The sequence below is a fragment of the Aegilops tauschii genome, chromosome 3 (assembly GCF_002575655.3).
Source record: "Aegilops tauschii subsp. strangulata cultivar AL8/78 chromosome 3, Aet v6.0, whole genome shotgun sequence".
Classification (NCBI taxonomy): domain Eukaryota; kingdom Viridiplantae; phylum Streptophyta; class Magnoliopsida; order Poales; family Poaceae; genus Aegilops; species Aegilops tauschii.
In genome coordinates this window covers 70,494,183-70,507,799 of record NC_053037.3, presented here as the reverse complement: position 1 = coordinate 70,507,799, position 13,617 = coordinate 70,494,183, and the positions used below count along the sequence as shown (strand labels likewise).

Here is a 13,617-nt window from a genome sequence, read left to right as displayed (position 1 = left end):
GTAACCCGATCTTCCGTCTGATATGCGGGACAAACATCGTTATAAGTTGTCCAAGTTGCCAAGAAAGAGTTCAATGGCACGAGTAAGAAACCGAGGTATTTTCACGGGTCGCCCTCGTTCCGTAGTTGAGTTCTTTCGCATTTCTCGTATTGTTTTTCGTGGATTAGCATCTCGAGGTTCTTTGATGGGCATAAAGAAATCGTCTTGGTAGCAACCACCAAACCAATAGAACAAAGGTTAGCTCTGCAGCTAGTCCACAAGCAAGGGTTGTAGGTCCATTACCGTCCGGCACCCGACCGGAACTAACGGAGTCATCCCAACTCTCGGATCGGAGATGCTAACGGGACAGGAATCGAAGTGGGGGACCTCTCTACCGCACCTGTCTCCCCAGACATAGACTACGTAAAGGGTAGTACTCTTGGAAAGAGAGAAGATCACCGCGTGAACAAAATCCAAAGTAATGAATGTCACTCCCGAGGGATCGACCACTATCATACATGAAATTTTGCATAGAATGATTGTTCATGTTCACGCCGGAGTGCTGAGGTTGTTCCCACCATTGAAGTCAGAGTCTGGGTGTGTTTTTCTTACTAATACGGAGAGGGTTCCGAATGATAAAGACCAATCAAAAACTTCTTCGTTTCGTTGGTAGAACCCACGCCAGCTCTTTTCTCTAAATAATAGAGAGATCTTTTGATAGTCTCACTTCTATCAATGCAATGAAAGAACTATCCCTTCCTATTTGTTTGTCCTAATGAGACAAAAAAGAGCCTCCTTCTTTACCACTTTAGGGGATGGGGGTGAAGGGGGGTTTACATACAACCGGGGCAAAGTGGTTTATGATTGAATCTCAGAGGCAGTCTTATCATTTGGTAGATCCAAGTCCATGGCCTATTTCGGGTTCACTCGGAGCTTTGGCAACCACCGTAGGAGGTGTGATGTACATGCACTCATTTCAAGGGGGTGCAACACTTCTCAGTTTGGGCCTAATATTTCTCCTTTATACCATGTTCGTATGGTGGCGGGATGTTCTACGTGAATCCACGTTGGAAGGGCATCATACAAAAGCTGTACAATTAGGACCTCGATATGGTTCTATTCTCTTCATAGTCTCGGAGGTTATGTTCCTTTTTGCTTTTTTTGGGCTTCTTCTCATTCTTCTTTGGCACCTACGGTAGAGATCGGAGGTATTTGGCCCCCAAAAGGGATTGGGGTTTTAGATCCTTGGGAAATCCCTCTTCTTAATACCCCTATTCTCCCTTCATCCGGAGCTGCCGTAACTTGGGCTCATCATGCTATACTCGCGGGGAAGGAAAAACGAGCAGTTTACGCTTTAGTAGCAACCGTTTCACTGGCTCTAGTATCCACTGGCTTTCAAGGAATGGAATATTACCAAGCACCCTCCACTATTTCGGATAGTATTTATGGTTCTACCTTTTTCTTAGCAACTGGCTTTCATGGTTTTCATGTGATTATAGGTACTCTTTTCTTGATCGTATGTGGTATTCGCCAATATCTTGGTCATCTGACCAAGAAGCATCACGTTGGCTTTGAAGCAGCTGCATGGTACTGGCATTTTGTAGACGTGGTTCGGTTATTCCCATTTGTCTCTATCTATTGGTGGGGAGGTATATGAAAGAAGGGAACGAATAAGTGGATTGAGGAATAAAAGCTCGAAGACAAAGAGAACTTCTCCGGGTAATTGGATCGCCCCGGCACTGTGGTTTAATGAGCGGAAAACCACTAAAAGCACAGGCCATGTGCAGGAAATAGCGGTCCTAAAATGAGTCTCCCCCATGAGCATTTTTCATCACGATATATTTTTCTTCCTCATTCTTATTTTGGTTTTCTTTCAGCTGAAACTCTACCTAATGGTTCAGATTCCCCGGGTCCATGGGTCCATGGCCGCTTAGCTTAGACAGCCTTGTTAGAGACATGAATGCGGGGTTCGGTTTCCAATTGATTTGTATTCACCGGGACCTCCCCTTATTGGATTTTCTCCACTTTTCTAGTTGCTGTGGAAAGAATGTTGAGCAAATGAGTTTAAGGGGTGGTTTTCTGTTTACTTTTTTTCAGCCTACGTCGTCTCTCTTCCAGAACCTCACAATCATCAGTGTCTGAAGTTTCATGATGAATATTGGTTTCACATTTTATTGCTTACGTGAGGAAATATCAATTTGGAACTCGAATTTGTATTTGAGTTATGATGAGGAGTGAGGTAGATTCGCATTGTTGAAGAAAGCGAAGAAAAAGGATGCTGCTATGGCTTGCTTGTGGCTCTTTCTTCTATTGGCTAGTCTCAGGCATGATAGTTTCAATTTCTTTTGGAAAGCAAGTGCGGCTCAGTCATAAGTGTTAGTAATAGCATGAAGTAAGTTGTCGGTAGCCGGCATTAGGTAAAAGGAAAAGCTTCTCAAAAGCATCCAGAAATATCATAGAATGGTGATCGAGATCACCTTCACGGGAATCATCCTTTGCAAATTGGGGGAAGGGAACCAATCAAGTCACCAAGAAGTTCCCGAAACTTGGTTTAGTATTAAGGTTCTTCTCTTCCAGCGTTTAGTATTCAAGTTCTTCTCTTCCAGCCCCCTGGCCCCTCTCTGATAAGTCAAGTTTTCAAAACGAAAAGCAAATGACAAATCTGGTTCGATGGCTCTTCTCCACTACCCGCTTTACTACTTTCTATTTTTTCTTATGTATTAAGTTTCCCTTAATATATAATTTTATATTACTTTCGATTTGTATATTTTTATTCCTTTGTCGTTTTATATTATGCCTAATACCAATTTGCAATCTTTTTAGTTCGTGCTTCGTCGGCTCCTCCTTTCTGATCACTCTCCCGCCGGAGATTCAAGACCCCCAGGCTCTAGCTCATTTAGCAGGGCTAAACTTCTATCTGAGTCTTTACGAGCAGGATCCGGGATGGGTTACGTTCATTCAGAACGAGCTTAATCACAATACCCCCCTGGAAGACATACCTGGGCGGCTTAAGCTCTTCCTAATGGAAGAAAAGCTCTCTTCTATGCGACAAGATGTCATTCAGGAATTTGTGGCGCTTTATCAAAGAGTAGGGCCTTATCTACCGATCGAGCCCTACTTGGTCGATGAAGCGCTTCGTTCCTATCTGGACCATATTCACGCAACTGATTCTTTCACTGTTCTCCAAGCGTCTTATCAAGATCTGCGGGAGAATGAGGGAGGATCCGTTTTCTTTCGAAATGCTGTTTCCCACAACCGGGATCTCCTTGAGGCGGAAAGCTCCGCAAGGAGGTGCCTGGAAGTGGAACAGAGGATCCGGTGGGAAGAAATCCCCAAGAGCAAGGCAAGTCTCGAAAGAGCTGAGCACGAGCATGCTCTCGACTTGTTTAAGTCGGAGGATCTTAGAAGGGAATTAGAAAAAAAAAGAGCGGGGTAGCTCAGTAATTCTGATTCTTTTCTCTTCCAGCCCCCGGGCCCCTCTTTCTTTTCTCTTCCAGCCCCCCGGCCCCTCTTTGATAAGGAAAGTTTTCATTTCTCAAATAAAAAATGACAAATATGGTTTGATGGCTCTTCTCTACTAACCACAAGGATATTGGGACTCTCTATTTCATCTTCGGTGCCATTGCAGGAGTGATGGGCACATGCTTCTCCGTACTGATTCGTATGGAATTAGCCCGACCCGGCGATCAAATTCTTGGTGGGAATCATCAACTTTATAATGTTTTAATAACGGCTCATGCTTTTTTAATGATCTTTTTTATGGTTATGCCGGCGATGATAGGTGGATTTGGTAATTGGTTTGTTCCGATTCTGATAGGTGCACCTGACATGGCATTTCCACGATTAAATAATACATCATTCTGGTTGTTGCCACCAAGTCTCTTGCTCCTATTAAGCTCAGCCTTAGTAGAAGTGGGCAGCGGCACTGGGTGGACAGTCTATCCGCCCTTAAGTGGTATTACCAGCCATTCTGGAGGAGCAGTTGATTTAGCAATTTTTAGTCTTCATCTATCAGGTATTTCATCAATTTTAGGTTCTATCAATTTTATAACAACTATCTTCAACATGCGTGGACCTGGAATGACTATGCATAGATTACCACTTTTTGTGTGGTCCGTTCTAGTGACAGCATTCCTACTTTTATTATCACTTCCGGTACTGGCGGGGGCAATTACAATGTTATTAACCGATCGAAACTTTAATACAACCTTTTTTGATCCTGCAGGAGGGGGAGACCCAATATTATACCAGCATCTCTTTTGGTTCTTCGGTCATCCAGAGGTGTATATTCTCATTCTGCCTGGATTTGGTATTATTAGTCATATCGTATCGACCTTTTCAAGAAAACCGGTCTTCGGGTATCTAGGCATGGTTTATGCCATGATAAGTATAGGTGTTCTTGGATTTCTAGTTTGGGCTCATCATATGTTTACTGTGGGCTTAGACATTGATACGCGTGCCTACTTCACCGCAGCTACCATGATCATAGCTGTGCCCACAGGAATCAAAATCTTTAGTTGGATCGCTACCATGTGGGGAGGTTCGATACAATACAAAACACCCATGTTATTTGCTGTAGGGTTCATCTTTTTGTTCACCATAGGAGGGCTCACTGGAATAGTTCTAGCAAACTCTGGGCTAGACATTGCTCTACATGATACTTATTATGTGGTTGCACATTTCCATTATGTACTTTCTATGGGAGCCGTTTTTGCTTTATTTGCTGGATTTTACTATTGGGTGGGTAAAATCTTTGGTCGGACATATCCTGAAACTTTAGGCCAAATCCATTTTTGGATCACTTTTTTCGGGGTTAATCTGACCTTCTTTCCCATGCATTTCTTAGGGCTTTCGGGTATGCCACGTCGCATTCCAGATTATCCAGATGCTTACGCCGGATGGAATGCTCTGAGCAGTTTCGGTTCTTATATATCCGTAGTTGGGATTCGTCGTTTCTTCGTAGTTGTCGCAATCACTTCAAGCAGTGGAAAGAACCAAAAATGTGCGGAAAGTCCTTGGGCTGTTGAACAGAATCCAACCACACTAGAATGGTTGGTACAAAGCCCTCCGGCCTTTCATACTTTTGGAGAACTTCCTGCGGTAAAAGAGACAAAAAGCTAAAAAAAACCTCTCCTAACTATGAAGGAAGTTTCATAGAGATAGGTGTGGGGAAATCAGTTCTTCATTTGAAGAGTTAGTTGGCTGGCCTACCGGCCCGCAGATTAGGTTGGCTTTTATCGCCAACTGAACTGCGTAACCAAAGCGATTTCTTCTTGGTGGAGATAGGTGGGTCCTGGTCCAACCTAAGTCAGTTCGAACCTGACGGGTCGTTCGTTCGTGTGGAGAATCTCTCTCCTTACTCAGGATTTCTTTATCTTCGAGGCGAGGCATATTCATATGTCGAAGAAGGGGGAAGTGTCTCCATTTACGCTCATAGAACCCGGAAAAAAGAATATACCGTCGTTTAAGGACCAAGGATGCGATGTGAGAAGCGTAGGTCGGAGTAGCAGGAGTATGCGACAAGCAGTTGCATGTTTGATGTGGGTCTGTAACGAGATGAATTAGAACACTTGGAATCCTCGCGGATATAGCTGCCACGAGGGCTCTTTCCCACTTAATAGATTCATTCCTTCGTTACGGCGGTTGAGGGTACCTGCCGTTCAGAGATGCTATCAGAGTAGGAAAGTTAGCCAAGTTATCCTGCCTAGTTTAGATAAAGCACCCCGATCATACCAGACGCAACCCGATCATTGTATACATAACATAGTGGAATTTGAGTCAATCCTCTCTGCCTTTCCCATTTCCAATTCAAAAACCACTAGGCATAGAAGGAAACCTTTCCCGGTAGAAGGTTCTCAGTAATCAGCAGTGGGAATAAGCCCTTCCAGTCTTTTTCGCCTAAGAAGGTTTTGGGAGTCCTATAAAGAAAAGCCTGAGTTATAGACTGACTAAAGAAATCCACCTAAGCCGTAAGTTTTTGTTACAGCTGGCACACCTGCTTGCAAACTAGAAAATATGATTCTAGTAGAAAGTGGACTAAGTCTTAAGAGAGATAAGCCGGTCTTTATACACTGGCCCTACTTCGAATTCAGTCAGTGGCCAGATGCATTGTAAGCAATTCCAGTCCCAGCTGCTGAGGTGGCGTAGTCAGCCCTACCTAAGTATTGAACAAAACCAACCATTTGTATAATATTATCCTATCTTGCATATTAATTAAGACCACTTATTAGATCAAGGTTGGCATACATAGCATAGGAAGGTGGAGATCTGAAGTAATCTATATGTCCCTCAGCCAGTCATCCATTTCTCTGGATATGAAGTTTACAACATCAAAAAAATGACCCTTTTCATAATGAAATCCATTACATGCCATCCAAAGAACTCTGATCTGGATTACCAGCTTTGGGGTGGAAGGACGGATCGATCGACCAAGCAACAACGATCCCTTTACGATAGTCAAGTGCGAAGGTCCCGATCGGATTGCCGATCTGCCAGTGTTGTTTGACTGATTTTTTTCATCTCAAAACCATTGATGCTGACCTGTCACTGCTCAAGTGATTTTCCTGCATGGTTCTAGGAACCAAAAGAAGACTTTGGGTAGGTCAACGATAGATTCTATGTCTATAATGGAACGTAGGTTCTTTTTAGGAGGAAAGCTTAGAAGGATTCTTTTCAGAGCATAAGAACCATCGAAGAGCATGGGATTGGTATTGCTGGCAGGGACTTTAAAGTGAGAGCTTGATCACTAAACCCCTGCTGCTTTCGATCATTCCTGCTAAAGCAGTTGGCAATGACTTATTGGAAACTTCTATTGGATCTGGGAGAAGAAGAAATCCAATCAATGGGTAGGTAGTCAATTTCTGGCGAAAGCACAAACCTTTTCTCTTACTTAAGGCGATAAAATCCATTCATTTCGATAATAATCTGTTTGAGATGTGTTTTACCGAGAAGGTATATGGTTTACGGTTCTAAGCCGTTGAGTTCGTGTTTTGGTAGTTGTTGTTTTGAAGGATGGCGGATCCAGAGTTGAAGGATAGCGAGGCATACCAACGCCATGCCAACAAGAGGAACCATCCGGACTTAAAACAGCCGACCTACCCCCTGCCACTTCTTCCTCTAAGTCAAGTTGATAGATTTCTGTACGAGTTTTCAAGTGCCATCTCCAGTCTAAGCGGTTGAGTTCAGTGATTGTATCGAACAAAAGCCCCCTCCCGGGGCAGGTACGCGACTGTCTCTCTTCCAAAGTGTGATCATCTTCTCCAGTCTCCCGTTTCCACCTATTTTAAATGGTCAGCCTGTGCGGCATCAATTGAATTTGAATTCTAAAATAAAGTAGACTTCGGTGAAGGAACCTATTCTCTGGTATCTGCTTCGGCCATCTCATCTGGTTTCGGCCTTCTTTGTGAGCAGCTCCTAACTCGCTCGACGGGGTATGATCGCTACTGTTGATAGGTCGATCGGAAAAGAATAAGTTCCAGGACTGAACAGAAAGAAAGTACTCTAACACTTTCTTCGCCATTCTTTTCTATGAGGAGCTCTATTTTGCTAATAAAAATGTAATGCTACCTCCCTACGGCGATTCATAACTAGAAGAACTCGTTGGCACAACCGGACCTTATTAAAGGCCTCGGCCGTCTGATCGACTGAAAGATCTTATCTTGGAGTTCTAGTATGGGTCGTCAGCCCTTTCTCCTCCTCAGTAGGTACAAACCCTGGTTCTATAAATGATTATAACTGCCTTGGAGCTAGATAAGCAAACCTTCTTCTGTTTGAGTATGATGGATGTTACACCCACTGCCAGATACAAGCAAAAGCTTTCCAGCTAAGCTAGGAGTCAGAACGAACTCATGAAGCTATCCTTCTTCTTGGATCTCAAGATTCAAATGGAATTTTATCACCCCGGATTTTGGCTTTTATTTCCACTTTATACTTGAGTTAAGCAAGGCACCAGCATGGGAGAGAAGATAGCCCCTCGGGATCGCTTACTAGCCGGCCTGCTTGATTTATTTATGAGGTATCCAGATGGCACTGCACCGGCGAGGGGAAGGGAAGCTGATGAGAGGTAAGGGAAAAGTCCATTTAATGAATAGGTTCACTACAGACTGTACTATCTCTAGACCCCCTCTCTATACTCCCTCATAATATATGGATCCCCCGGATAATATTGATCCTCCAACAGCTGACATATCTTATCTAAACTCCCGGAAACCTGGGCATGGCTTTTTCGAACTTAGTTGATTTCGCAAGAAGCAACTTGAAAAGCACAAAGACTACATCTAAACAAACCTTACGTCTTCGTTCGGCTCATTCTTGCTTATCTCACCCTATTTCCTTACTTTAGCTTAGAAGTAGGCATATGGGAAGTTACACAAAGATGACTTATCGGTTGGCCTAAGCTTACTCGATTCCATTCTTTCCAATATCATATACGCCTAGTGAAATGCATCTATCTCCTCTCCTCCCCTTCTTTCTTTTTATCCATTTTATATACCAAGTCGAAGACTACTTCAGATTATAGGGCGGGCTTTTCTACCCATTGACCGGGACCGATCACTGTGTTTGACCGCTCTTGGTATTCAGACCTTGGACTTTTTCGCTAGGAGCTGATCCATTCTTTAAGAGCTCTATACATAAAGAGAAGGCGTATTCACTTAAAGGACTGTGAAATCTACCCTATGCCCCGAAAAGTCTAGGCACCTAAATAAAGTAAAGATGGGATCCCTGACCAATAGATTAAGCTATCCAATGAGTTAGGAACCTTTTTTCTTCCCCCTTCTCTTCTCCGCTTTGCTCTGTTACTCCTTTTGCAGATGGCTGGTCACCACTCTTAGGCTTTTTGTTCTCTGCTTGTGGTGGGTCTCCAATCTTGATCCGGTGCTGACTTAATAGGGAAACCTACCCAGAAAATGCCCCCTTTTCTGGTCCGGTTAACAAAGCCTGTAAACCAAGAGCGGAACGAAGTGCTAAAACGTCACCTTTACCCTTATCCTATTTCTTTCTTACTTGTAAACCAGACCGCGTCATTCCTTTTTTCTTTCTTTGGTAAGGAAGGGACGGCTATTCCCACAGGTTGATCTTGATAAAATGTGCAGCGGTAAGCAACTAATAATCTCGATGCAGGACTGCCGTTCCCATAGGTTCCTCCTCCAAAACCTTCTTAGGCGAAAAAGACTGGAAGGGCTTATTCCCACTGCTGATTACTGAGAACCTTCTACCGGGAAAGGTTTCCTTCTATGCCTAGTGGTTTTTGAATTGGAAATGGGAAAGGCAGAGAGGATTGACTCAAATTCCACTATGTTATGTATACAATGATCGGGTTGCGTCTGGTATGATCGGGGTGCTTTATCTAAACTAGGCAGGATAACTTGGCTAACTTTCCTACTCTGATAGCATCTCTGAACGGTAGGTACCCTCAACCGCCGTAACGAAGGAATGAATCTATTAAGTGGGAAAGAGCCCTCGTGGCAGCTATATCCGCGAGGATTCCAAGTGTTCTAATTCATCTCGTTACAGACCCACATCAAACATGCAACTGCTTGTCGCATACTCCTGCTACTCCGACCTACGCTTCTCACATCGCATCCTTGGTCCTTAAACGACGGTATATTCTTTTTTCCGGGTTCTATGAGCGTAAATGGAGACACTTCCCCCTTCTTCGACATATGAATATGCCTCGCCTCGAAGATAAAGAAATCCTGAGTAAGGAGAGAGATTCTCCACACGAACGAACGACCCGTCAGGTTCGAACTGACTTAGGTTGGACCAGGACCCACCTATCTCCACCAAGAAGAAATCGCTTTGGTTACGCAGTTCAGTTGGCGATAAAAGCCAACCTAATCTGCGGGCCGGTAGGCCAGCCAACTAACTCTTCAAATGAAGAACTGATTTCCCCACACCTATCTCTATGAAACTTCCTTCATAGTTAGGAGAGGTTTTTTTTAGCTTTTTGTCTCTTTTACCGCAGGAAGTTCTCCAAAAGTATGAAAGGCCGGAGGGCTTTGTACCAACCATTCTAGTGTGGTTGGATTCTGTTCAACAGCCCAAGGACTTTCCGCACATTTTTGGTTCTTTCCACTGCTTGAAGTGATTGCGACAACTACGAAGAAACGACGAATCCCAACTACGGATATATAAGAACCGAAACTGCTCAGAGCATTCCATCCGGCGTAAGCATCTGGATAATCTGGAATGCGACGTGGCATACCCGAAAGCCCTAAGAAATGCATGGGAAAGAAGGTCAGATTAACCCCGAAAAAAGTGATCCAAAAATGGATTTGGCCTAAAGTTTCAGGATATGTCCGACCAAAGATTTTACCCACCCAATAGTAAAATCCAGCAAATAAAGCAAAAACGGCTCCCATAGAAAGTACATAATGGAAATGTGCAACCACATAATAAGTATCATGTAGAGCAATGTCTAGCCCAGAGTTTGCTAGAACTATTCCAGTGAGCCCTCCTATGGTGAACAAAAAGATGAACCCTACAGCAAATAACATGGGTGTTTTGTATTGTATCGAACCTCCCCACATGGTAGCGATCCAACTAAAGATTTTGATTCCTGTGGGCACAGCTATGATCATGGTAGCTGCGGTGAAGTAGGCACGCGTATCAACGTCTAAGCCCACAGTAAACATATGATGAGCCCAAACTAGAAATCCAAGAACACCTATACTTATCATGGCATAAACCATGCCTAGATACCCGAAGACCGGTTTTCTTGAAAAGGTCGATACGATATGACTAATAATACCAAATCCAGGCAGAATGAGAATATACACCTCTGGATGACCGAAGAACCAAAAGAGATGCTGGTATAATATTGGGTCTCCCCCTCCTGCAGGATCAAAAAAGGTTGTATTAAAGTTTCGATCGGTTAATAACATTGTAATTGCCCCCGCCAGTACCGGAAGTGATAATAAAAGTAGGAATGCTGTCACTAGAACGGACCACACAAAAAGTGGTAATCTATGCATAGTCATTCCAGGTCCACGCATGTTGAAGATAGTTGTTATAAAATTGATAGAACCTAAAATTGATGAAATACCTGATAGATGAAGACTAAAAATTGCTAAATCAACTGCTCCTCCAGAATGGCTGGTAATACCACTTAAGGGCGGATAGACTGTCCACCCAGTGCCGCTGCCCACTTCTACTAAGGCTGAGCTTAATAGGAGCAAGAGACTTGGTGGCAACAACCAGAATGATGTATTATTTAATCGTGGAAATGCCATGTCAGGTGCACCTATCAGAATCGGAACAAACCAATTACCAAATCCACCTATCATCGCCGGCATAACCATAAAAAAGATCATTAAAAAAGCATGAGCCGTTATTAAAACATTATAAAGTTGATGATTCCCACCAAGAATTTGATCGCCGGGTCGGGCTAATTCCATACGAATCAGTACGGAGAAGCATGTGCCCATCACTCCTGCAATGGCACCGAAGATGAAATAGAGAGTCCCAATATCCTTGTGGTTAGTAGAGAAGAGCCATCAAACCATATTTGTCATTTTTTTATTTGAGAAATGAAAACTTTCCTTATCAAAGAGGGGCCGGGGGGCTGGAAGAGAAAAGAAAGAGGGGCCCGGGGGCTGGAAGAGAAAAGAATCAGAATTACTGAGCTACCCCGCTCTTTTTTTTTCTAATTCCCTTCTAAGATCCTCCGACTTAAACAAGTCGAGAGCATGCTCGTGCTCAGCTCTTTCGAGACTTGCCTTGCTCTTGGGGATTTCTTCCCACCGGATCCTCTGTTCCACTTCCAGGCACCTCCTTGCGGAGCTTTCCGCCTCAAGGAGATCCCAGTTGTGGGAAACAGCATTTCGAAAGAAAACGGATCCTCCCTCATTCTCCCGCAGATCTTGATAAGACGCTTGGAGAACAGTGAAAGAATCAGTTGCGTGAATATGGTCCAGATAGGAACGAAGCGCTTCATCGACCAAGTAGGGCTCGATCGGTAGATAAGGCCCTACTCTTTGATAAAGCGCCACAAATTCCTGAATGACATCTTGTCGCATAGAAGAGAGCTTTTCTTCCATTAGGAAGAGCTTAAGCCGCCCAGGTATGTCTTCCAGGGGGGTATTGTGATTAAGCTCGTTCTGAATGAACGTAACCCATCCCGGATCCTGCTCGTAAAGACTCAGATAGAAGTTTAGCCCTGCTAAATGAGCTAGAGCCTGGGGGTCTTGAATCTCCGGCGGGAGAGTGATCAGAAAGGAGGAGCCGACGAAGCACGAACTAAAAAGATTGCAAATTGGTATTAGGCATAATATAAAACGACAAAGGAATAAAAATATACAAATCGAAAGTAATATAAAATTATATATTAAGGGAAACTTAATACATAAGAAAAAATAGAAAGTAGTAAAGCGGGTAGTGGAGAAGAGCCATCGAACCAGATTTGTCATTTGCTTTTCGTTTTGAAAACTTGACTTATCAGAGAGGGGCCAGGGGGCTGGAAGAGAAGAACTTGAATACTAAACGCTGGAAGAGAAGAACCTTAATACTAAACCAAGTTTCGGGAACTTCTTGGTGACTTGATTGGTTCCCTTCCCCCAATTTGCAAAGGATGATTCCCGTGAAGGTGATCTCGATCACCATTCTATGATATTTCTGGATGCTTTTGAGAAGCTTTTCCTTTTACCTAATGCCGGCTACCGACAACTTACTTCATGCTATTACTAACACTTATGACTGAGCCGCACTTGCTTTCCAAAAGAAATTGAAACTATCATGCCTGAGACTAGCCAATAGAAGAAAGAGCCACAAGCAAGCCATAGCAGCATCCTTTTTCTTCGCTTTCTTCAACAATGCGAATCTACCTCACTCCTCATCATAACTCAAATACAAATTCGAGTTCCAAATTGATATTTCCTCACGTAAGCAATAAAATGTGAAACCAATATTCATCATGAAACTTCAGACACTGATGATTGTGAGGTTCTGGAAGAGAGACGACGTAGGCTGAAAAAAAGTAAACAGAAAACCACCCCTTAAACTCATTTGCTCAACATTCTTTCCACAGCAACTAGAAAAGTGGAGAAAATCCAATAAGGGGAGGTCCCGGTGAATACAAATCAATTGGAAACCGAACCCCGCATTCATGTCTCTAACAAGGCTGTCTAAGCTAAGCGGCCATGGACCCATGGACCCGGGGAATCTGAACCATTAGGTAGAGTTTCAGCTGAAAGAAAACCAAAATAAGAATGAGGAAGAAAAATATATCGTGATGAAAAATGCTCATGGGGGAGACTCATTTTAGGACCGCTATTTCCTGCACATGGCCTGTGCTTTTAGTGGTTTTCCGCTCATTAAACCACAGTGCCGGGGCGATCCAATTACCCGGAGAAGTTCTCTTTGTCTTCGAGCTTTTATTCCTCAATCCACTTATTCGTTCCCTTCTTTCATATACCTCCCCACCAATAGATAGAGACAAATGGGAATAACCGAACCACGTCTACAAAATGCCAGTACCATGCAGCTGCTTCAAAGCCAACGTGATGCTTCTTGGTCAGATGACCAAGATATTGGCGAATACCACATACGATCAAGAAAAGAGTACCTATAATCACATGAAAACCATGAAAGCCAGTTGCTAAGAAAAAGGTAGAACCATAAATACTATCCGAAATAGTGGAG

General features: G+C 43.4%; 2 protein-coding genes across 2 annotated transcripts; one reads left to right on the top strand and one right to left on the bottom strand.

Moving 5' to 3' along the window:
* Positions 1 to 2,632: 2,632 nt before the first annotated feature.
* Positions 2,633 to 4,952, top strand: LOC109733009 (uncharacterized). Its single transcript, XM_073510033.1, has one exon. It carries the CDS (start codon positions 2,633 to 2,635, stop codon positions 3,413 to 3,415), a length of 783 nt encoding a protein of 260 aa, XP_073366134.1. The 3' UTR covers positions 3,416 to 4,952.
* Positions 4,953 to 10,065: 5,113 nt separating this feature from the next.
* On the bottom strand, positions 10,066 to 12,386 carry LOC141042272 (uncharacterized). The gene has a single exon (XM_073510032.1). The coding sequence runs from the start codon at positions 12,384 to 12,386 to the stop codon at positions 11,604 to 11,606; it is 783 nt and encodes a 260-aa protein (XP_073366133.1). The 3' UTR covers positions 10,066 to 11,603.
* Between the last annotated feature and the right edge of the window lie 1,231 nt (positions 12,387 to 13,617).